Below are 26,354 nucleotides of genomic sequence, written 5' to 3' on the forward strand. Positions count from 1 at the left end.
AACCTTTCATTTTGTTAATTTCAGTTTTTTTGAATTTATAATCACCTGTCTGCACGTGACATGCTTTCATTTTTCCTGCGTCCCACATCAGGTGCTTTTTCTCCTTGTGTCACTGCTTATTTTATGCCCCCCCCCCCCCCTCCCCGTCTGCTTACATGACCAGTGGTGTGCTTCGATGCTAAGATCAACTTTGACGACAATGCCGAGTTTCGTCAAAAGGCTGTCTTTGCCATGGATGACATGACTGAGAGTGACCCCACAGAGATGGAAGCAGCCAAGTGGGATCTCAAATATATCGGTCTGGATGGCAACATTGCCTGCTTTGGTATGGAAGCAACACAGCATATGAAAAGTCTACACACCCCTGATCAAATGTTTTTGTGGCGTCAAAAAAAAAAAAAGTGATTCCAAAATTTGTTGACCATAATTTCGTTGAATACAGTAGATCATCTTAAATGTAAAAAACAAAAAAAAAGACAAATTATTATATTTTTACATCACAGAATGCTGCATTGAACAGTAGCGTAGCGACTCTTTATATCCGCCGTATATCTTAATTCCCTCGGGACACAGTTAAATCCTTGCCAAAGTAAAGGCACTCTGGGCTCTCCTCTAATCCACATTACAAGCAGTTTTCTGAGGACTCCAGAAGGGATGCCACCGTAACCAATGTGTTCTAATTAGTGATAATCCACCCAGAAAGTCTCTTGTGAGCCGGATTGTTAGCGTTCTCATTAAAGGCCCACATTATTGTCATAAATCAAAGCTTTTACAGACTACAGCAGCACCAACAGGTGCACTTCCTTCTTACCCCGTTGGCCCGTAAACGCAAATATTTTCTCTTAGCATCAATCCACGTATGCGACTGCCCACACCTGTAAAAGTAAAGAACGCTTTTAGGGCCCACTTACAATAAAATGTTAATAAGCCACACTAGCGACGTCTGTATGATTGAATTTACATTTGGGGTGAGGTGTCAATCTGCGAGCATACCGGGACACAGTTACAGCGTTTTGTTCTCTTGGCTCAAGTCGTTGTAAAGCCAAACAACAACTCATGATTGGTCGTTAGTTTGACCCACGTTTCAATTTTAGTCTACCCATTCAAAGTCAGTCATGCTTTTTTTTTTTTCTTTTCCCACTTGAAGTGAATGGAGCTGGATTAGCCATGGCCACATGTGACATCATTGACCTGCATGGAGGAAAGCCAGCCAACTTCCTGGATCTTGGAGGAGGAGTCAAAGAGAGGCAGGTGTACGAGGCTTTCAAGCTTCTTACAGCTGACCCCAAGGTAAGATCAAAACATCATTTAAAAAAAAAAGATGCTATACATTTCCCAGAGTAGCACATCCTTTTTTTCTTTTCAACACACATTTTACCTCTCCATCTGCTTCTCCCTCCCTCCTGTGTCGCTGAGCTTTAATGTCTCATGCTCATTGTGTTGAGGGAAGAGCAAGTGACATGACTGAATAGCAGCGATGACAAAAGCCCCTTTCTGTTTCAAAACACCGCCATTGGAGCATGTATTGCCTTAACCGTTATTATATGCCGGGAAAAAAAATAGAGGCGGAAAGGCTGAGAAAATTGTCCTGCTGGGAAAACATGTTTAGAAGTATTGCGAGTGAAAAACATTGTTTGTTTGATTCTGACAAATAATGCTGAAACAGGTTTCTCTATCTTGGGTCAGCAACAGACGAGTCAGGTTTTTATATTTAGACTTCTAGCGTGCTTACAGCACACGGATTTGTTTTCCAGACTTGCTTCGTATAGGAATGTTTGTGCGCCAAATACCTGAATGTGCACTTGATGTCACCTGAAGGCAAGATGCTTTTTGAAGACGGAAAATACCAAATAAGCCTTTTATTGCCTTGTGCCGCTGCAGTCAAGAAAGTGACTGATGGATGTTTTGTCCAACTCGAGATCCATTTTGTTTTCAGGGCTGAAGGCTGTTTTCTGAAATGTTATAGGCTTGAGTAAATAATGACATTTGTGAAGGATGGCAAACATCATCAGATACTGAGATGCCGTTTATATGAAGTGCAGTGCTTACAAATTCCAACTCAGATGCCAAAATATGTATTAAATGTGCAAGGCGAGATGGATCTTCTCTGTTTAATTTTTACTCCTTGGGAAAATATGTTTTAAAAAAAAAAGCACAAATGGGGCTGCCGTTTTTAGGTCTTTTACGAGATTCCGACTTTCCCAGTGACTTTACCTACTCGTAAGAGCTCGCTTCACCCGATGAGTCATGATACCATTAGGAAGTTTGCAATGGAAAGCCCATACCCCAATCACACGTGCAGGAGTGTGTATGTTCATATTATCAGTCAGAGCCCACACATATTCCAAGTCTTGGAACACTGCAACCTTTCATCACAAGCTGCGCCAGAAGCACACGGTCTGTGGGAGGTGCCCGGTCCCCCGTGTTGTAAACATAAGCAATGCAAGCCAACAAGGATGGAAGAAAGCAACCTGCCACCAATAATTGAGTTCATTCCCAATGCGCACGATATTACACAAGATCCAAATATGGGCCTGGCCGTGAAGGGGCCACGTATTTAGTCCGGCCAACAATCTGCCATTGTGACAGTTTTGTGCGCGTAAAGGAGAGCGAGCTGTCTTTCTGATTCATTTCTTTTCTTACTTCTAAGCAACACTATATTGTGACAAAGCCATTGCCTTGGTTAGCCATTACGGGGGAGAAGTTCTGCTTCCTCCAATGTTTTTCCAGCAGATTTGCTTACAGTGCATTAAAATGCTACTCTTGTGACAGCTCGGGGTTTTGTTTGTTGTAGGAAACATTTAGATGTGCTACATTTGGATTCACAATGCTAAAGTGAATGTTGCAGGTTCGCGCAAGGTAGCACTGACCTTGTGACCTTTTAAGTTGAAAGTTGGAACTTTCATCCCTTTTTTCAATCGCTGCTATATATATATATATATGTATATAAAATAAAGTCAATTCCTTTTACTTTAACCAGCTTCATTTTCTGGACAAGTGGAAAAAGGTCTAATAAGGTTGCCACACATTCGGGCCCACATTTGTCTTTTGAAGGTTAATTTGAAGAAGTGAGCGGATTGTCTAGAAATGCGCAAGGGAACTCGAGACTTGTCAGATTGATTTGGCCCTCGGAGAACTTTTGTCTCGTCTTGTCTCCTTCGCCATCGCTTAAGGGTTAGTACAGTGCCTCGCGTGTTTCCGAACAGTGAGATCACTTTCTATTTATCATCATTAGACAGCGGTATTACATCGCCGTACTTTTCAGTATGTATAAAGACGACGGACTGCTAATACATTGCCGCCATCCTGTCACCTTGTCCAATGTGTCCCTGTGGATTCTCACAGCATCAGACAATTCCCAACGGCACGTTTGAGTGAGTGCTCCCCTGTCCGGCATTCCTTGTCTGCGAGAAATCAATACGGGATCTGGGATTGGAGCGACGGCTAATTGAGCTCGGCACTCTTTCTTCTCTTATTGCTGCCAGGAGTGTTTTGTCATTGCGGCACCTGCTTCGCACTGTTTGGACAAAAAGCCGACAGCCACGCCGTCATCGCGTTGGGGCCTTTACATCCACAGAGGGTCGGGGAGGAAGATGATTGTGACTGAGTATGGACTTGTGCAGTCCAAAATGAGTCTGAGTATCATTGCAAATTGATTCATTTCCCAGAATGGAAAAAAAATACCGGGCAGCACAGCGGGGCACTGGTTAGCACGTCCGCCTCACATTTCAGACGTTGCGGGTTCAATTCAACCTCCGGTCCCCCCTGTGTGGAGTTTGCATGTTCTGCCTGTGCCTGCGTGGGTTTTCCCCGAGAACTCTGGTTTCCTCCCACATCCCAAAGTCACGCTTGGTAGGCCGATTGGGCACTCCAAATTGCCCCTAGGTGTGAGTGCGGATGGTCGTTCGTCTCTGTGTGCCCTGCGATTGGCTGGTAACCGGTTCAGGGCGTGCCCCGCCTACTGCCCGATGACTGCTGGGATAGATTCCAGCACACCCGCAACCTCCGTGGGGACAAGCGTTATAAAAGATGGATGGATGGATGAGAAAAATACTCAACAGTTTCAATTTCCTGATGGTGGTTTTTGATTGCAAATATTCTCATTTTGACATTCAGACTTCGATTGTCAGTTACTCCAATGAAGCAAGTTCTTGCACCTATTTGCATCCATTTTCCATCCCACTGCTAACCAAAAGGATGCCAAGTGAGCAAATTCAAATTCACTGCAGTGGATGTCTTTGCAATATGACCAGATATTGCATGTTTTTCGACAGCAGCCATGATTCTCTTCGCTGTTCTGTTTTGCATTTGCTAATGGATGATACTACAGACAACTATTTCTTGTCTAGTGCTGGAACACATTGCAGCAGTAGTGCGCCTCTTAGATTCTTCACATACACTGAGATAATGTGAAGCCACTCAAACATGAGGTTGATGAGCTCATTCACATTCTCGCAGTCATCCATTAAACACTGTAAGCCTTGTTTGTTTTCGTGAGCTGTTAGTTATATTTTGAAGTCAATTTTTGAGGTTAGTCCTCAGTTAATTGCCATGAGAGCAAGTGAGTGCTGCCGGAAATTAATTAGCAGCGGAAAATAGGAGCACCCTGTGAACTTCCATGTCAAAGTCTTAAATATATATGAATATATTTTGAGTTTGAGGTAGTCAAAGTTCAACTTAATGAGTCATTCGATTCATAAAATAGAGTCTGAGAGAGTAATTCATTCCCACAAATGTTTATATTTTCTATCAATCCATATCAGTAGAAAGGCAGACACTTGAATTTGGTGAAAAAAATAAATTGTCAATAACAGCCATCTTTGTTATGGTGGACTGGTCGACTCATCTTGTAACCAAACAGGATTGTCCCTAGTATACTTAATACAGATGATAGTTTGTTAGAGCAATTTGTGTACTTGAAACGAGTCCCCATGTCTCGCTGACCTCTACTTCTGTCCATGCCGTGTGTTACTTTGTAAGACATGCCAGGCATAGTGCAGCAAGAGATTATTATCAGCGTAATTGAATTTTCTACGAGTGATTTAATACTAGCCTCTTTTGTGATTCTCCTATGTCTATATTACCCAGGATAATGGAGAGATGATGAGTCTCACTTGCAACGTCGCCCGCCTGATATCTGCAAAGAAATATGCCTCTGCCTTGTTGTTTTTATTTTCAGGGACTGGATTCAAGTTCATTTGAACAGGATAGACTCAAGACTGAAATCAATATAGCTCAATGTAGATTTGAAATCCCATATTGCATTCTATGTAGAGCATCAGGTTGCTAAACAGTTCCTTCATCCATACATGATTTTCTTTGGTTACGTTCTGATAAGTGGCAGCCAGAAGAAAGAATCAGTATCAGCCGAGGCGATCCTCGTTCGCTGTCTGGATTGACGTGACAATCTGATGGGAGCGCAATCTGCCATGTTCGCTAAACAGGAGAGACAATGCGACAACGCCTCAGCGAGGTTGTTATCTCAGTCGGTATCTGCTGCTGGCGGATGAGACTGCAGATAGTCGTGAAATTTCTGCTGGATAACCTGAACATTGGCACAGATGAAGAATATTATGTTCTGTAAGCCTTTTCTAGCCTAACACCCTTTTGGTTTTTTTTGGATTTTATAATAAAATGGCAGGTTTAAATGACTGGACTCCTGCAGAGTTTGAGAGTCTGGTAGGTTGTTTCTGTACTGGAGGTGCTGTGCGTGGGTGGCATGCTTGGTGTGTCAATGTGGAAATGAAAATACATATCGAGCAGTGGTATGGTTGACCTTAATGGAGAGGAAAAAAATGGAAACTAGACTTCAATCATGACAATTTGGAAAGAAAACGTCATTTTTAATGCAATTAAAACAGAATACATATTTAAGAGCTTATTTTAATACCCATAGTTTCAGTGTAATCATCGTGTGGCAGTTCTTTTCTCCCACACTCGCCTTTTTTCTTTTTTTTTTCCATTTGCTTGTCTTATTAGTCTTTTTACTGTATTAGCTGAAGCACTGGAAATGTCAAATGCTGTCGAGAATAGCAAATATAAAAGGGGACCAAATATGGCTTGAATGGCACAATTCGGACATATGACACAGTAAAAATACACAAAACACCCGGAATTGGTTATCGTTAGCCTGTCGTCACGTTTCTTAGAAATGTAGATGGGGAATCGGATGCATATCGGGTATTTGCCAATGCGACTGCAGCCAGAGTGAATACACCAATTGCTGATCAATACACGATGTGCTCAGTCGACGCGAATAAACAATTTTGAAAAACTCCAAATATAAACTCTAACGAAGCCATAGCCCATTAAATATTATCGAAATACATGTTTTAATAGAGTTGTATCAAACATCAAACAAGGAACATAACTGCCAAAGGCGGAAGTGAAATACTGAGCTTACAATTATTACCAGGCATGTTAAACAGTATTTAATAGTTTATGTCATTTATCATTGTTTAATATTTTCTTGTAGTGTCACTTGTACATGTAAACAAACATTCCAAAAAGATCAGATATGGGAATTAAATTTCAACGAGGTACTCGCGGTTTAAATCTTGCCTAAGTGAGAGCTGACTAGAAAGATAAGCGCAGCGATTCAAGATAGCTGTTCTTTTCGGGAGGCAGGAAAAACTGAAAGAAAAGCAAGTGCAGGATGGCGGCGAGTGGGAGAGTCAGATGCTGGCTCTCGCAGTGATTACATTGTCCATCAGGGCGCAGGATGGCTCGCATCAGCCCACAGGATTGATGGTTGACAGAATAATTAGAAAACTGTCTGAGTCTGTAATCACTGGAGCTCATCTTGCAGGAGAAGACTTCCATTCGCTGTCACTGACACACAAACGGCAAGTCCGAGCCATCTGTTGTTGACCCGTATGTGGGGCACCGGCTCGATAGAGTGCTAAGATGGGAGCCTCTGTGTTTATTCTTAAGGACCTCAAAGAGAGCTTCAGCAGAGGTGGGTAGCGTGGGGGGGGGCAGCCGAGTGTGGTTCACGGCTCACTGAACCCGCCGGCATGGAGAACACGGAGGAAGTCAGGCTTCATGGCCTGTGAAACGGATTTAATGGAAGTTTTACTACTTTGGCAGGCACAGCGTAAAGATGTGAGCGATGTGCTTTGCATGCGTTCCGGGCGTGCGTGCGTGCGTTCAACAGAAGTCGGGTAATTGGAAAGGCGTTGTAGCATGGAATACTAGTAAGGCCCTGAACTGTTATCAAATAGTTTTGCCGCATTTTTTAATCGGAGTTTGCATCTTTTTTTTTTTTAATGCCACGGAAGAAGATCTGAGTGAATGACATCCACTGAAGTGGAAACGGAACTTTTACGATGTAGGAAAGCAGCACACGTGACACACAATCTTTTCTGGGGTCTTTGGCGAAAGTGACAATAAGGTTGCGTAATTATTAAAAGAAGCTGAAGAATGGATTCATGCTGTTAATGCAAAGGGACTCACATTGGAGATATACGCAGTCATCCTTTCGTTTCATGTTTGCCACCGTATCGTCCTAAGGTAAGCGTGAATGCATAATTCATTGTTTTACGATACTGCGGTTTGCATATTTTTACATTTGGAAGATGGCTGGGAATATTGAAAAGCATCATGCATGAAGCCTGCAGTAATTACCTCTCCTCACTTGTGGGTTCCGTACACGCAATTGTCAGGAATGGAATGATTCCAAATGAAAATATTGCGCTCAAGTGGCTAATGTTGGAGTTGGTGTGTGAAGTCCATAATAGACGCCGAGAGGAATCAAAATGTTTTATTAGGATAGCTCATCGCTGTTGAGTTTTATTTATTTTTTGTGTGATGATCTGTGTTGTGTTAGTGCCGATCATACTTTTTGGAATATTGCCAAGATTTTGCAAAAATTATATTATGCAGTCCGATGAAGCCAACGTTCTTGACTTGTTTTAAGCTAAGTTGATGTTGTTTTTACAGTTTCACCTTGCCTTCCTCTCTGCACCACAAATGTGTGACTGACAACAAAATGTGGCTTAACACTCAGCTATTATCTCCAGTTTCAAAAGCTAGCACCTGACACTTTTTTTTTTCCTCTCCAGCCTTTTTTTTTTCATTTTAAGGTGAAAATTGGAGTAGGGTATTAAATGGCTACAATACCTCTGAAACAAGGCTAGTTTACCCTTGTCACATATCATTTGTTGAATTTGACTAGATGTTACTCAATATATAAAATATATTTTAATTTAAAATATTTAAGATGTAGTTGTCCATTAGTCGTAGTTAGTAAGACTTGAGTGGCTCGCCTGCAAGTCAACACGCAAATGCTGCGGGAGTGTCAAAAACAAAAGTCGGGGCAATCATTTGCCTTGCAAAGTGCGCCCATCTGCCCTTTCAGTGGCTCATTGGCTCCTGAGATCATGCTACAAGCTCAACTGAAATTATTTGGTTAATTGACCTTCTGTGCGCATACATTTCAATAAATTAATTTGGGTCAGGCGTGCAACATTCGGAACAAAGCAGAGAATGTTGGCTTTTTAATATTCAGCTTTCGATTTAGCGTAGCCTGACCTAAATACCGTATTTTCCGGACTATAAGGCGCACCTAAAAACCTAAAATTTTCTCAAAAACCAACAGTGCGCCTTATAGTCCGCCTTATATATGGACCAAATTCCTAAATTTAAACTGGCCCAAAGCATTGTGTCATGAAATCAATCATAAGTGGCCCACTGAAGACTATGAATTATGACTCAAAAAGACTATGGATCATTATTTTATGATTATAAAGTAATTTGTTGCGTCTGAAGTTGAAATAAAAAAGATAAAATGGAGAATGATTTGATTTGGATTAAAAATCTGACATGATGCATTAATGGTGCGCTTTATAGTCCGGTGCGCCTTATAGTCCGGAAAATACGGTATATGTCTGCCATTTTGTTTTGGTTTAGCACACAGGCTAGCGACAAAGCCTCACTATTTGCTCTCTAAAGCAATTTTCTCATCTGCCTTACCTGCCACCTTCCAGTTCTTCAAATCTCCATAAGTGACCTTGCCATTCCACGGAAGGTGTCCGTATTGTGTGTGTCATCACCGGGCCCGTGCGGCCCCCCGCATGTCTCACGGCTGCCTGATGGACAACCATTAACCCGCCGTGAAAGGGTTGACGAATATTTATGTCTGCCTGTCAGCGGTGACACGACACCCTCTGGAGATGAATAAAATGGCTGTCCTACCCCAACTTCAATTGTCTGCCCGGTGTGCATGCATGTGTGTTGTGGGGCCATCTTCATAGCCTGAGGTGCTCAGCGGCACGACATCTCTCACTGACATGACAGACCTCCCGCTGCCCGCAGGAGTCCCGCTCTCCTCAGTCAGGCTTGCCGCCCGCCTCTCAATTACTCGATGTCTCTAAGCAACAATAGCACTTGCAAAATACTATGGCAATTGTCACTACTATTGCTCAAGTAGCAGTTGCAATGTAAAAAAATGGCCGCAATAATGAAGAAAAATAAGATCACTATTGCTTAAGGTCTTAGCGTCCCCCCCAAATTGCAAGCCGGGCCTCTCTCAAGGCAATTGGCCGTCACCAGTTGCATTAGCTTTCCTAGCATCACGTGAAACTTAAGCCGCCGCTGTCTGTCAAGAGGTATCTTTGCTCGTGACATGGCCAATCTTTGACATAATGCTCAGTCTGTCTCCCCAGACCCGAGAGGAGCCCGTCATGCTTCAGCAGGCCGGATAATTATTTCCTTCTTATCCCTCCTTGCCAGGACCGGTCTTCGTCTTCAATAGAAGTCAGGGACTGCACCGCTTCCCATCACCTCTTTCCATCTTCTTTTTTCTCCATCTATTTTTGCTTTCGGTGCGCTGCACTCTCTTTTCATGCAGCCTGACTTTGTTTGTTTGTTTGGTCTCGCCTTTTTCTGAATCAGTCCTATGAAGAGATTTGCACGGGCTTTTCATCTTTGTCCAGAAGGTGAATGCTCCACAAAGACCGCGTCGAAGGAGTATCTTTATTATTCATTTTAATATCCTTCGCTGATTCAAAGGCACGACGGTTTACACTTGAGTTCATTCAAGAAATCTTATCACTTCGATTTTATTTCAATTTGATCATTTGTACAATTCATTCTTAGTTTAGTGTACTTGAGCTAAACCACAATTGTGTTTGAAATGTTCCGATACACACCAAAAAAATATTTTGCCATATCCTGTACATCCATCACATTGAACTTTGTGTTCGACATTTTCGGTAGAACTTTGATTCCAGGCATAAGCTCCGCCTTCATTTGGAAGTTGTGCAAGTTAACCTGTGGCTGGAGGTTATAAAATGGTGATGGAAAACAAATAAACAAGGCCTGCCGGAGCACGTGGTGACTTCGCAGGCTGCGTGCTGAAGATAAGACACAACAATGGCCTCCTAATAGGCCGCAAAGGGACACGCGGGCATCTCTAGCCCGCTCATTTTCCAACCCGATCTGCTTTCTGGTAACAAAGGAAACACGACGCTCTCGCTTTTCGTCCTTTCCTGCGGAGAGATTAAGAGTGCTTAACAGGGTTATGGGCATGAAAATGTGTATCTGACTGATAATTCCGCAACGCTTGCACAAGTCTTGAAAGGAGCCCAGCAGAATGAGTAGGAACACAATGCTGACGTTTCCTCCTCGGGTTCCGTCTTGAGGGAAGAAGTTAACACTTTTCCCCTCTCTATTAGTCTGTGGATATAATATGATGACTTTCACGAAAAGTTTTTTTTTTTTTAAACTTTTTACAAAGGTCAAATTATATTATCTCGATTGGGTATTATGGCTTTCTGGTGCGCTTATTTGTTTAACTTGTAGTCGCCTCTTTTTTCCTGTTTGAGTTCAATATGCCTTGACAGGTTTCGGGATGCCAACAGCGATGATCCTATCGAGTCAAATTTGAATAATTTCACATGGCACCAAGGTAGCGACCGGCGTCGTGTGCTGTATAATACTGCCTGGGAAAAAAAGCCCTAAAAAAGAGCGAAGTGGGGCATTGCATGTGATTTTTCACATGTGCTGATCTTTGATGAGGGAAAAAAGAATCTCGCTTCCAAATATGCTCACCGGCGTGTTGCTCCCCGAATTTGATGTTTGAAACAGATTGGCACTTTTTCATATCTTGGGGTGAGAATTTTGAGAACACGACGAGAGCAGGGCACGACTTGTGATTTGAGCGGCTGTCACGTCAGGAAGATTGGCTTTGAATTCGGGCTGCACGATATTAGAAAAACGCCGATGTGGTTGTTGAATATATCCATGTCGATATTATTGCGATATTTAACACGTACCTCAAGAAAGGACATTTCAGTTATTTATGAAAAAAATACATGTTTTTTCCCCATGCGGCAAGCTCAACGCTAATTAATTGTAATTACCTCAGATAATAATCATTTTCAAAAGAGAATTTGCCAGATATTTTTCATTATAATTTTACATTTCAACATTCTATACCACAAACTTAACCAAAAAACGAGTCACACTTCATACATTCCAATGACATTTACATGCTCATTCCTTTATTTGGGAATTTCTTACTATTTTACTTTAAAAGTTTCATTTACTTGCCCTGTCAGACAAGTAAAATGATCTCCCACGAACTGGGCCACTTTATGGGGCTACCACAAGTAAAAAGAAAACACCAACTTTGCAAAAAGTCCTGTGCGCATACACATTGTTATAAACAGCACTTACCTCTGTGCCAAGCAACATAAATCTTTTCCTATGTATCATTTATATACATGGATGTCAATAGGAGACGCATGAATGGAAGACATATTGTTCTTCCCAAACGAGACAGGCTTGAAAAATGGCTTGCAAACACCAAGAGAGCAGAGCCCTGCCGACGGTGGGAATGAAAAAAGCTTCTGGATCTATGCTGCCCCCTAGTGAAGGTTGCTTTAGTGTATTGTGTTAGAACAATACATTTCTTTATCTTTTAAATATTTTTCCTGCTGATTGTGCACTACATACAAACTAATATGTTTAGTCATTCGCTGTGTAAAATTAAATGGCAACTGTGGTGATATTGGCACCTAAGTATTCAGCCTTCTTCGAAATCTCTGTGGGCCACGCCGCATCTGGCCTACATTCTCAAACAAGCCTTCCTTCGTACGCCTGAGCCAAGCGAATTTGTCCGACCACTGCGGCTCAAAACTGCTGGCTGGTCTTTTGAGGAAAACATCACTTCCCCCCCCCTGACCTTCCTCATATTGGCTTTGCGTCAGAGCAACATTATTCCATCTGAACTGAACACCTTCCCTCCCTCGTGTCCTGTCCTGAACCCTCGCCTTCACTGCTCCACTGCATTTGAGGCTTACTTTCAAACCTGATCTTATCAACATTGGGGAGAAAACATCATCTGAGGTGTCAGACTTGAATACTAAAGGTAGTTAAGTAGTTATTTGTCCATTTTCTCTCCATGCTGTTTCCTCTCGGTGCTCTTTACAAGGAGATCATATGGACAGTGCCTCGAGATATCCAAGTCCTTCATCTTGCCTCCCAGTAAACATCATTACCACATGCTGAAAGAAGACACATTCGCATCACACGCACACACACACACACACGTGTGAGAGACACTTACAAACTGTTGGTCCAAATCGGCACTTGCAGATTAGCAATGATTATAAACAAGCGGAGAGGATTAATCCTGTGTGTTCTCCATCTACTTTTCCAGTCAGCGAGCCGGGCTAATTATCAAGTCGGAGATCGTTTGTGTAATCGGACATTTAGAAACACAAACATGTGCGCTGGGCTTCTTTTGTTTCGTTCAATACGTCATCTGCTGTTTTTTTTTATTATTATTATTATAAGAAAATCAACTCTGCTTGTTAGTTTGTCGTTCTACTCGTCCTCTTTTATATCTCAGGTTGAGGCCATCCTGGTCAACATCTTTGGTGGAATCGTCAACTGCGCGATTATTGCCAACGGTATCACCAAGGCTTGTCGAGAGCTGGAACTCAAGGTGCCTCTGGTGGTCAGGCTTGAAGGTAGGCAAACTTCTTCTAAGCACAGGGCCCATCACCACTCACGGTGCTGTGGCCAACAAAGATTCGACTCCACTCCATATCTGCTGCGGTCAATTTTTAAACCTTTAAAAAAAAAAAAAAAAGATCTGACCTGCTGTCGGGAACATATTGTAAAATGCCGCCTAATGCACCTTTCTATCAGTGTTCTGAAACGAATAACACCGCACCTTCTCACCTTGATTTTACTGTTGAAACTACACTTATGAGATTATTCATCTTCATTGCAGCCCGGTGTCCCGACACGAGCAGCAGTGCATTTCTCAAACGTGTCACATTGTGCCGTAGCCGTCATTAAGCTTGGCCAGAATAAGAGTCCAGAACAGCACTGATAAGATCACCTTTCGACTTGTGCCTGCTCGAGAACCCGGGAGAGATTGCGACACCAATAGTCGAGAGATCGGGACATGAAAACCATTTCTCGATGGCGGCTGTGAATTAATTACCGCAGTGCAGTTTTCGCATGGCTGCTCCGTGAAATAAAATAAACACAACAGCTGAGTTTTTTTGGGGGGGCTTTCTTCACTTTTTAAACACACTACTATGACTCCAAACACAATTACGAGGGTGTTAAGCTCTCCAGTGGCAAATGCAGTAAGTTGAGCCTGCAGCGCACAACTCCCAAGCCCTATTATCTAAGATGACTCACCAAGTCCAGAAGGTCGCTGCCTGTGGTGGTCCCAGCCATGCTTGTTTGGCTTGGACCCTTATTCACACTATAGTCATTACATCTCCGTTTTCAGCCTTGTGGAGAAGATTGGTTTGGAATCAATCAGCTCAGCTTGCTAGGCTGGCTTGCTGCGGGGCGGTGGGCACAGGCCAGCACTCTTCAACGGGATCAGAATGGATTAACTGGCACACTTTTAATTGGGAAAGCTCTTTTAGAAAATGGCTTGGCTTGATCGCGTTGGCCCAAGAGTTGCGAAGGAGAAGAAGGGCTGAGTCGAGATGCATGAGGTGTTTATGTAGGACGCCGGCGTCTCACTGAACCTCCTTTGATCATTTATAAGTCTGAGAATTTACATATGCACACACACACACACGTGATCCAGTAGATTTGACTTCGCCGCCCTCTTGGGCCAGCCGTACTTTGAAGAAAAAAAAGAAATTTAAAATAGCCCTTAGGGCTCAGCAACAAAGGTAAAAGCTTAGCTGTGGTCCCGGCCTATTAATTTCCTCCTTTGTCCCTTAACTGCCTGTCAAACAACAAAAGAGCGTTCTCCTTCAAAAGTGATTTGGCGTCATTTTTTTATGATATATTTTACGTTAGAGGTCTTTTTTATGAGTTTAAATCGATTCCATCACGTCAGCTACTAGCATTGTTTGATTCAGCACCTCAATCTACTCACATTTAAAATAAACATGAATCCATGATATTGCCATTCTGCATAACATTTTATTTATAAACTTCCTTGCTTGACAGTGTTTATGTCCTCAACTAAAGTCCAAACAATATTGTCCATGTAGGAACTGGTTAATGACTGGCAGCACATCAAAAGGAAAACGAGGTATCACGAGTATCGAGAGTGCATTCTAATGAGCACATTTGATGTTTCGCTCGCGGGATGCTAATAGGAGGAGCACATTTCAAATATTTTCCGATGCAAAGAGAAAACTTCTGCTGCTTGCCACTGATGATTAGGAGGATTAACAGTCTCAACAAGTATGACGACATCGGGTGATGAAAGTAAAGCTCACTAATAGTACAGCGATATGCTATCGGACAGATTCGAGTTTTTCATTTCCGATGAGGAAATTCATTTTAAATGATCAGCATCCGAAGGTCAGCAAGCATCACGGAACAGACCGTTCAACCTTGATGATGGGTTTACCTTAAATCGAGTCTTTGAAATGCTTATAGTGAAACAAAAATGAAATATCAGTAATCATAGTTGTGACTGTCCTTGATTATTTTAATCATGTATTTTTTTTATATTTAAATATTCTTTCTGTCATGACATATCGATACTTTTCAAATAATGCTACTGTTCGTTCGAAAGTCTTTTCAGTTCACTGAAATTTAATCTTGAATGGGGACAAAAGCTTTTCATATTCACGCCAATGCTGTGCGTTGAACTATTCCAGGGCAAAAACATTGTTTGAATGAAAACAGATAATAACAAATTAGTTTCATTTACAGCAAGCGATGAAAGAGGAACATTTGCTTGGAACCAAACCCTCAACCTCAGCTTGTGCTCAAACATGTCCAGCACAGAATAAACTGAAACGTGCTTTTAAATTACTGTTCAGTTCCAGCACCACTCCTCTTCGAGTGCCTTGTGAAACTAAGACGTGATTTTCTCTTCATCACTTGAGACCCTTTGGTAATTTCACCTTTTTAAAGCAGAATGTGCCACATAATTAGGAGCTTCCATCTTTACACCATCTTTGGCACAGCCCCAAACCTTGTTATCCCATTGAAATACTCTAATTGACTCACACATTCAGGTGACATTCTCACAATTCAAATGCTAAATACAGCGCAGACGTGCCAGAAATCTGTTGTGAAGTTACAAGATGGTGTGGTGGAACTTCTCTGGCTGCATTTAAAGACCTTAAGTTGAGCGGGTTTGGAAACATTCGGTAGCTTAGAAAGTTCTAAAAAGTTAGCCAACCCAATATGTGGGTTCAGGAAAAACTTGAGATTACAGTTTTGACTAGTCATATGAGAATATGCAGACATTGAGAAAAGAGAGCTCATCCATTTTTTTCTGTCCTACGATTGTGCGGCCTGCCGCAAAAGGAGACATTGGAGAGTCGGTCTCCAGCAGCACCCAGTGGCTGCAGGTGAACACGCAGCCATCTATGAAGTCACGCTCTTGGAAAGACTCCACACACGCTCAGCCAGTTCAATTCCGCTGCTGTCAGCCGTCCGAACTCAAACACACATTCACAAAAACGGCAAATAATCGTCTTCTCTGTTCGCACACAGATGCGGCAGTAACCAAACAGTGTCATACACAGTCCACACTTCATAAATATTTATGGGATGCGGGAAGAGCAACGTCGTGTTGATTTACTTTATCTCACCACTGTAGGCACTCGCAGTAGACATTTGTCTATAATAAATGCAGCATGTCATGAATAATAGATTTGCCTGGGCCATATATGACGTACTTGTTTGTCTGGAGTTGTTCTGGCAAATTGCTTTTAATGACGGGAAATCTTCCTTGCGGTGATATTAAGGCAATCCCATAGAAGTTCGTAAATTCCTCCGTCCAATCCGTCTGCCGCTTTTCTATGTGGATGCGAAAATATTCATTGTCACCTCATCTTCCCGTTTTGTTTCCTCGAGGAAGGCCTCTTCCTGCTTTTATACTAATTAATTACACTGTAGAATTGATTGTTTGCAGTGCACAGTGTTTGGAATTACTCATTATCCAGCTGGACAAAAGAGATGAAATATTAGGCGTTAAGTGGCACGGCTAATGCAATTCCTGACAAAAGCTCTATTGATCAGGCTGCCGGGGCCCCGCAAGCACTCACAAACAAACACGCACACACACACACACACACACACGACTTTGGTTACATCATGTGAAACCCGCATGTGTGAAAGCGGACGTAGTGGATTTTATGTAAATATCTTGGGACAGAGCGTATGCAAAAAGGCTTTTTTTTTTTTTTTTTTTAAGTGGGGGGTCATTGTGCTACATGAAGGTCTCGGCATGAGAGCATCAGAGCTGGTTTTGCTTTATTGAACCTTTGTTCTGTTTGGCCCCCTATCTCATTTGGCGATGCTCCACGGGCTTCCTGGCTGGCTCGCCATGTCCTTCCATCCACAGCGGCACCCCTCCGCCCCTGTGTTGTGACACCCTTGTCAGCTTTGTGTTTCCTTTCATAGAGTGCTGAGCAGCGCTCAGAGGCAGCCGGTCGAGACTTGCTGGCTCATGTGTGCATGCGTGTGGATTCTATTTGTGTGCGTGTGTGCATGCGCTGGCGTACGAGGGTCCCGGGCCACCATGTCAGCCAGCATCTGCTCTCCTCAGTTCATCTTGCAGCCAGCGGAGCACATGCAGACAAACAACTGCAGTGTTTGCTGACAAAGAAACTACACTTGACCCATCTGTCATTTGCGCCCGAGTCCTTCATTATGTTTAGCGACTGCCTCTGGAAGCCATTTTTCCCTGTACAAAGAAATGTTGTCGATGCCACTACTGAGTATTCTGAAGGCCTTGGGCAATTTTCATTGACATGGCAATTGATTTCTTTTCTCGCTGTGCGTTGTAGGGACCAACGTGACCGAGGCCAAGAGGATCCTGAGCGAGAGCGGCCTGCCCATCACGGCCGCGGACAATCTGGACGACGCTGCCAAGAAAGCAGTGGCCGCCATCAAGAAGTAGAAGAGCGCCATTTATCTTCCGCAGCAACCTCCAGGTGGCCTTAGTATCGGCGCGCGTTCCGTTCCGGTCGGAGGGCTGACCTCAGTCCAGAAGCTCTTTCAATTTTTTTTTTTTTTTAGTGCAGCTGTCATTAGCACTACAGATCGTCAGCTATTGAGCCAATCGTTTCTCCTCCCTCATGTGCCGATGTTGCCTGTTTGCACCTTTCTGTTTGCTACTTTAAGTGTCGCTGAATATTATTCACTTTTCATTTACACCTCGGTAGCAACACACGGTGAAGATTACAACCACAGATTAGACCGAGCCCAAACACTTTGAACCATTCCGTTTTTTGTGTTGCTCTCCTTTTGTCACGCTGCCACCCTTTTTACGTGCATTTGATTCGATTTGTGCTTTTTATGAAGATGCATTGCCAAGCCTCGAATAATAAGTCACCTTATCTTTGAGAGGGCTCAGAGGCGGCCTATCGCACTGCCATAATTTCATGCCGCTTGACTTGAGCAAAGACAAACGCTAACTGCCGACGCTAAATCATTTTTGATTCTTTTTGTTCCCATCAGTGCATCCATCTAATAATGCCTTATCTCTGTCGCTCACAACAAGTATATAAAACCAGAGTGCTGTGAATTTTTTACGTCAGGTAATATTTGAGGATTTGTTCTTCACAAAATATTCAATGAAGTCTGTACTATTGTTATTTGTGGCAGTTTGACCATTTGGAACACAATTACAAATTCATTGTTTTATCGATTTTTAGTCTGATTGTGCGGTCGAAATAAAATCTAAATGGTTCCAGACACAATGCTCAGTTGCTAATTCGAGTTTGCGTGAATATCTTCAACGGAGACACTCTGGCGCTTAATACGCATAAGTGCCAAATAGCTGGACTTGATTTCACTCAAAGATCCAATAGCAGCTAAAACCTCCTCTGAACAAACATCCAGTCTACATTTTGGTTAGACAATAATAGAAGTTTGAGCTTCTACTTTTACTTTTGAATGACACTCACAAGCTCCTAGCAACTCCCTCTTGCAATTTCCCAATCCAACTCCCAAGGCAGACTTGAGCAAAGTGAGTGCCCTTGGTGGACTTGATGGAGAGTTGACGGAGACTTCCTCCTGACAGCGGCGCTGACTCCATGATGGATTATCTGTCAGTTCAATCGGAGAGGAAACTGCTTTGAGTACTATCTGCATGGAAAATGCCAAATAAGTTGTTTTTGTGCACGCACCAGAGAGGAACCCTTCGCGTCACACTGAACTTTTGACTTTCTGCTCTCTGGAATAATTCAAAACCACTCCAGAAAGCTCCACCGCTACTTGCAGCCGCCATTTATTTTCCCCTACACGTGACACACCGACAAGCCACACGTGCAGGAAGGAAAGAGTCTTATTTTCTTTCTCCCGTCTTATTTTCCGTCACCCCTGTAGAAGAGCCATCTGAAAGCTCAAAGTCGGAAAGGTGTGTAGGGCTCATTTGAGCTTCCCTCGTACTTGCCAGCCAAGCCGTAGAAATGGACTGAAGGGTTCAATAATTGCCTTATTTCATGCTCTTGGCTGCGTGTGTCAGAAAGCTCTCGGCTGATGGATTGGACGGAGGAATTTAAGGCTTGTTAAAGCAGCCTTCTCAGGACCTGATATTGTTTAATTCAGTGTCAAGCTGGAGGTCACAATGAAATGTGCACACTGATTTACTGAGCAAAATTAGTGCCGCTCCGTCATATAAATATAGATGAGGGGGGAAGAAGCTTTGGAGGTCAGCCTGAAGACTTCTGTCAAGCGGCCTTTTAAGCGCACTAAATACACTTTGTAGTCGGGGGGGAGGGGGGGGGAGGACTCGATCTCGATGGCCCTCGGAGCAAAGGGTGCTCATCTAATTAAGATATTTATTATGCCAAGGCAGTTTTACTCATTTTGGCGGCTCACTTTGTCTTGGCAATTGTTGGTGTTTCATCAACACGGTGTTTTGCGGCGACTATTAAAGATGACGTCACGTGGATGTAAATTGAAGGAATGAAGAATGGGGGTATGTCGATACCGCGCTGCCACGGGGGGAGGGGTGTTGCGCTGGCCTTGGCTCGCAAATGGACAGAAAAATCCATTTCCTTCTTTCCAAAACTTGTCGGCCGATGACTCTGACTGGAGGACTTGGAATCGATTCAAATGACTTTGCCTGGAGAATTTGAGTGAGGTTGCGGACAGGATTAAAGAGCTAATCATGATCATCAGCGCACCTCCGCAATCTTCATTTTTGCCGTGACAATCTCTTGTTTTCACCTTGTGCGCCGGCAGCGGCTGCCACGCTTTACTGATAGATTCAGAGTCGATATTCATTTTCTGTCTTGAGCACTCATTTTGTGTTCAGCCTGGAATCATCCTTCACTTTTTCTTGTCTTTCCACTTAGCCCGTCTGAGTCACTTCAGCAAGATATGTTTCGTACTCGCAACAGAGAATCCTGACAAAACTTTTAGTTCAAAATAAAAAGTTAATCTCGTTACAAAATCACATGACTGGCAGTGGCGCAAGTTAATTTTTGACTCCTAATTTGCTTTCAAAGATTGTTTGTTTTTTGTGTGCAGGGAAGGCCCGACCTGGATGCCGCAGTTCTTAAAAGCTCGTTTAGTGCGACCTCTAAAACGGCAACAATTAAAAAGTGGCCCAGATGACACAATATGCTTTGGAATCACTCGCTAATTACGCTGCCGAGTTACCGCTTGCTGTCACCTCACAATAAAAACCCAGGCGTAATGAGCCGAGACACTTTATTTAGTTTTTATTGGTTTTTTTTTTTTTTTTTTTTTAAATAGACGTGATGGCGTGCGTGAAGAGTTGTATCATCGCAGCCGCGTTTGTGTGTACACACACACGATAACACGATAAAGGTGACTTTGACGCTTAACAGCAATAACTAACATTCCCTCTACCGTCTCGTATTCGAGTGGAATAAATTAAAGCAGCTTGTGCGTGCAGTGTAAAATATTCTAGCTCTGATTGCAAATTACAAGGCAGCACGATGTAATCGGAAATACTTTTGTGACCGTGTCAATTTTGCGTTAACTGTGCATGTTGGAATCTTTATATATTATATTCGTACCTTGATATAAAGTGTTGCGTGTGTGTAGTTCACTTGAATTTAATTGATTAGAAAAGATTTATTACCTGGATGTCATTTCCATAGCTGAAAACCAGATGCTTGGTGTTGCTGTACGTGTGTGTGTGTGCGTTTTGTGTGTGTGTGTTGGGGGGGGGGAGTGTATAATGTTTACAGGGCACACTCTCCTTCGATGAACACATTACCCACATCCAAAGGATATTTCAAACCCTTCCCCTTTGTAAAATTCTCCATTACGTGGGTCAATAGAGGGCAATGGGAGAAGAATAAATAGGCCCAACGCCTCCTTTGCCTCCACACACACACACACACGCACACACATAAGCTGACACTTTCTGTCAGCCCATTTGATTGCCTGTTAGCAAGTCGACAAGTGCCCTTTTTCGCCAAGAAGCATTTTCGCCGCCATGTCAGATGCTGGGATATTAATGAATGCACAATGACAGTGCTTAAGGGACCACGGCGCCTTTCTGCCTAGACAAATTTTCCCGCAGGTCACTTTTGTATGACAGCAAAGAAAAGGAGATACGGAAACAAACAGGTGCGGGGTCAGAAACTCATCTCCTCTCCCAGATTAAAAACTCATCTTTCAAAGCAGCGCCGCGTTATTGAGGCTGAATCTCAGAGTCCTCGCATGCAAATTGAGGTGGGACGAGGCGGCGCCGGAGACGGGACCACGCCGTGCGGCTCTGCCTCCAATTACCTCTGTGAGGATTACTGAGAGAGAAAAAGGCCAAAGGCTGCATTTGCATCTAAAACACTCCTCGGGACTTTTGGGGACGGAAAGGTCGCCCGTGTACACACTCTCGAGTTTGCTCGCCGATAACGTTCACGTTGTAAATTGTACTTGAACGTCATGACAGGATGCGTTTTGCTCTCCTTTAAAAAGACTTTGCCGACGGCGGAGGAATGACAAGTTTGCCGTGCGCCGCTGCGCTTAAATACTCGTGATGTGACCAAATGCAAGGGGGTGAAAGTGGGATGAATTCACACCTCATTAAAAGCCCCGCTTCTGATGCCTTTTTAATGAAATGCACCCCAGCAGAGCAAAGCCAGACGGCATAAAATGAGAGCCATTTTATCTGCTGTTTTTCCTCATTAACCTTAAATTATGCAAACCAGTAGAGTTCACATTCGAGTTTGCGGGGAGCTTCGGCTCGCTGCTCCTTTCACCAGTTCTCCATTTCTCCTTCCATCATGATGCTAAGTACCAACTGTTAGCGTTATTTGGCACGGCGAAAAAATGTGAGGTGGTAGGAGCGAAAACGACGAATCGTGACGGAGCGGGGAAAAGACAAAATGGTGGCGCTGTAGTATTTTATTTTAACATTGCTGGGAGATACTAACTTAGGCGATGAGGTCCTGCATAGCCGTTTTAAACTTAATTACGTTTCCTAAGAGTCATCCATCTTTTTTTTTTGTTGTTGTCAAATAGCAAAGCAGTGGGAGATGCCTTCAAAGTATCTTTCAACCCTCATAAATCAAATCGTCGGGCGTCATTTCTCAAGTGTCTTCTGCCTGCGAGAGCTTTTGTTCTCGTGTATTAAACTTGATGTGTAGTTGGATGACAAATTTCAGAAACACGAGTCTCTCTATCATAATCCAGAGTCCTTTTGCATATTTAAAAAGAAAAATTATATTGATCAATATTTTGCACCATGTGCACTTTTTTTTTCCAAATACTTTGAAATACTTTTTAATATATTTTTCAAATATTCTAATAAACCACACACAGGCAAATTGATTTCACCCGAGAGCTGCTGATTATTGTGTTCCTTTGTCAAGTTATTAATTGCTTTCCAATTATTGAAACACCTATGCTACATTAGGTGGCTAATTTTCCGAGTGAACTGCAGCAGATGGACGCAACGGTAGCGGAAACGAGCGTTCTGTACCTCAGCATATTAGCGACTCTCCTTCAGCATTAGAGTGGGAACCATTTTATGATAAGCGGACTTTTAGCAAGGGTACACAAATACATTGATGACCCATATAACTGTTAACACGCTCTTATTTCTGATATGTTTTAGTTAAATGATGGATATTCAATTAGCGGTGAAGGCCAGTCTTCCGTAAAGTGCTGCTTGATTATATTTTGTGCATTCATAAGTGTGTGTGCTTGTGCACGCCAAGCTTGATAGCAAATAGGCGCCAAATGATTCAGACACATTTAAAAGCCTAATGGGAACTATCTCCCCTAATTAAGATGTATGAATAATTCAACTGGTGGCACGCTCATTAGCATTCCATCATTCCTCCACGACCATGACGGCGCACACGTTAGCTTGTTATGGCCCGAACATGGATAGCTGCACGTCAATGTACCAGATGCCTCGGCACTGTCATTTGTTTGGAAAACGGGCTCTTGGAGCTTTTTCTATGTTCTTTTTTTTTTTTTTTCTTATGATATGGATTGCATTGCTTTGAACACTTGATTTAAGCGTGGAAAAGCCCCACAGTTATTGCCTCCCTTTCATAATAATTCATTAAATTTAAATTTGTATAGCGCTTTTCAAGAACCCAAAGACGCTTCATAGCGACACTTTAATTATTAGTAAAAGGAATAAATTGTTAAGATGGAAATGAATTCTGGATAAATTGGAGCGCTCCTCTCTACACTGTCTCGTAATTACGCTAACATAACATTTATTATTCTACTTGCAAGGTGTTTAGCGCTGGGTGGAAGTAGCTCGTTTAATGTATACACTTTGAAAGCGGCTTAATTGCAGCTACTTGTTAAAATGACATATATTAGTGGTGACACGGATAGTATAAAAATGGCTTCGGCGACTGTTTCCAAATGGCAACGTATTTGTTTAATGCCGACACACACAAATGGCTAAAGAAGAAAAAAAGCCCCCCTGTGGGTCTCAGACTGTGTGAGTGGATGCAGCCCCGGGGAGCCAGACCGAGGTTTGGTGGCGTCTTTGTGCCGGGGTTAACCTTGGCTGCGAGCTAAGCACACAGCGAATGCTCTGAGGGGACCTTCAGCCATCAGCTGCAGCTTTTCATATACTGCTCCACTCCTGCGGGAGAGCAGACACAAACACAACTATTGATCCACTGTCATACTCTCACACACTCCTCCTTTCAGCTTTGCTCTCTGACTGGCTTCAGCGTGTGTGTGTGTGTTGTGTGTGCGTGTGTGTGTCAGGTTAAAAAAGTGGTCACAAATCCCATGATGTGATGTGTGGAGGATCAATGTGTTATTGGTGCCCTTAGTATCCAGTGGACTTTGGCTTTTGCATTATATTTCTGTTGATTCTATGTGAGTCTATTCATAGCTTGGTCTGTCATGAGGACGATGCATTAAGAGAATATCTATGGTTGGCCTTTTTTTTTTATGTCACCCTAACTGATCTCATGGGATGAATAAGTTAAGAGATGTAGAGTGACACTGTCAAATGTTATGGAGTTTTGTTTCATTGTCAAGAAATTCAAATTTTCTATATCACCTGTCGTCATAAGGCCGCGGTTGATTTTGTGCGGGCAACATGTCATGTTGATTTTTTTTTTTTGCTGAGTGTTTGTTCCTTTGAATTTTGAGTTTTTTTAGGGGTTATTTTATGATTTTTTCTTCCTGTGACAATATTTCAATATTTGCGACATGTCCCCAAGTATTGAAGATGCGTATACAGAAATACATATGTTGTGTGAAAAAGGGTTAAACAGTGGATAGGGAAAAGGATTCCAGAAAAACTACTATGGCTTCCCCACATTGCCTGTGGACTAAATAAATTTCCACATTATCAATATCATCCATACTTCCCAGTGTTGAGCTCGGAGGTAATCCCAAAGTGTCGGATTTTAAAAAGGGTCTTCTTCTTTGCAGTCTCATGAGAGGGAGCTTAATCCCTGAAGTGAGCTGCATATCTGTCCCAGCTCCGTCGGGGCGTATACACACCAGATGTCAGCTTGGACAAAAAGGTGCATTAATCATTTTTTTGTCCGATGAGCGTGGATATGTCTGTAAGACACGAGGCAGGCTTTGGGGGGTTGAACGAGAGACGTGGACAATGCAGCTCTTGACACAAGGAGGGATGTAGTCCTGTGAGGTCCGACTGTCAGAAAGGAAGTAAAAATAGAAGAGGATACTATACAGTTACACGCCATGTGTATCTTTTACCCTGTCTGAGTGGGGGCTGGTGGAATCGGTGACATTGGGCGCCTGACGTGTGAGCGGGTTGAGCTCATTTTTCTCAATGTCAGCCCCCGTCCCCTCTGATGGATCCCGGGGCCGGAGAACTGAGGAGGATCGGTCCGAGTGATTGATGACTGCGGCAATACTTGTTAACTTTGCTGTGATTTCCCCCGACCGGCCTTACATGACAGCTCTTCCGCTGTCAGGTGGACATCTGAATTTGGCTCCGCCGCCACTGGCAAAAAGCTCTTTTATGCCAAAACGGTGGGAAATCACTACAAAACGGATTTTGAGTATTTTATTTTTGAGTGTAAACTATCAAACTATCATTGAAAAATCCAACACTATTATATAAAATGGCAATTATGCTAATGGTTTTCCACAACTTAAAAAAAAAAGAAACAGGCCTCCATTTATTTAAAATGATGTTCACCTTGACGCAGCTGCAGGAGAGGCATCGACTCCTCAATTAGCACCTTGTCCAAAACTCCACATGTTCAATTTCCTCTCTCACAACAGGCCTGACGTGTAAACACTTCCATTGTACTTCTTTCTCAGACTTCATGCTGCTGAGGTGTTTTACCCACAGCAGGTTGTTTACAGTGGAATGCTCTTCTAGCCAAACCTCACAATGAATTTAGGATCATCACGCTGTGACTCTCTGATGAGTCATCAAGTTTGCGGAGTCATGCTTCTCAGCACCGGCCGTGACCATCTGGACCTGTGAAAAGCTCCCTCCATGTTTCGTGCTCTTTGCAGACATGCCCCGCCCTCTTTTTGCCTCCTGGCCACTTGTCAGGTAAGCAAAGCTGCACCTGTCCGCCCGCTCGCCTGGGAGGAGGAATAAACGTCTGCTTAGTTGGGGAGAGCGTAATTGGCCGCACATGTTCATGCCAAGCAAATAGTTCTAGCTGTATAAATGCAGAAAAATACATATTGGGTAACATTCAACTTTTAAAAAAAAATAATAGAATTAGAAAGACTATATTGTCAAACTAATTTATTTACAATTTGAAAACAAAGGTATAACTGTTGTACATTTTAAAAAAAATGTGTGATGCTTTCTATTGTACTTGATTTTTAATTTCTCAGTTCTTGCAAGCTCAATTTGACTGAGGATCGATTCAATTGTTTCAGTTTATTTCTCATATGCAGAGCTTTGAAAATGCAAACATGCAGTTGGACCAAATTGAGGCGGAAAGGACAAAAAGCGAGGGGGTGCAGGCGTTCAACGAGCCTAGTTTTCCCCGTGTCTTGCCCATCAGAGCCCAATCAAATATTCTATTACTGTACATTATTCTCCAATTTCTGCTCCCATCAGCCTCAGGACCCAGGGGCCATGCGAGCACTGTCTGTGGAGGAAGTGTTTCCTCTGCAGCCATCTGCGGTGATGGGAGGACATATTGGAAATCAAAGCGGCAACAGGAGGAGGGCGCAGAGTGCAGCTCCCTCGGCTCCGGACGGGCTCCTCTTTGACCACGAATCGCTATGCGGAAGAAGAGGGCAGCCGTGTCTTGCTGGTTAAGAAGGCGGCCTGGCTCCAGTCTGCCTCTTGGGACCTTCCGGTGAGCACTCGAATGCAAAAACCTTCAAATTGCTCTTGGGGTGTGCAAGACAGTGATGTGTTAATGTGACTTACAAATTGCATATGCGAAGTATGAAATTCATGACGTAGATAACCATTTTATAACAGAAAAATCTCCAAAACAGGTTTTAATTCAGATCAAAACCAAATTAGTTTTTGG

The 26,354-nt window shown here is 43.0% G+C and overlaps 1 protein-coding gene across 1 annotated transcript in view; it reads left to right on the forward strand.

Moving 5' to 3' along the window:
- The window catches only part of suclg2 (succinate-CoA ligase GDP-forming subunit beta), a 32,107-nt gene extending 13,949 nt beyond the window's left edge, over window positions 1–18,158 (forward strand). Inside the window, exons 8-11 of the mRNA XM_061291949.1 lie at window positions 164–325; window positions 1,148–1,290; window positions 12,857–12,977; window positions 17,244–18,158. Coding sequence (XP_061147933.1) covers window positions 164–325; window positions 1,148–1,290; window positions 12,857–12,977; window positions 17,244–17,356 — 539 coding nt within the window. The 3' untranslated portion in view covers window positions 17,357–18,158. The remainder of the gene's footprint in view (window positions 1–163; window positions 326–1,147; window positions 1,291–12,856; window positions 12,978–17,243) is intronic.
- Window positions 18,159–26,354: the final 8,196 nt, after the last annotated feature.

Source organism: Syngnathus typhle, linkage group LG11 (assembly GCF_033458585.1).
Source record: "Syngnathus typhle isolate RoL2023-S1 ecotype Sweden linkage group LG11, RoL_Styp_1.0, whole genome shotgun sequence".
In the NCBI taxonomy this organism is placed as follows: Eukaryota; Metazoa; Chordata; class Actinopteri; order Syngnathiformes; family Syngnathidae; genus Syngnathus; species Syngnathus typhle.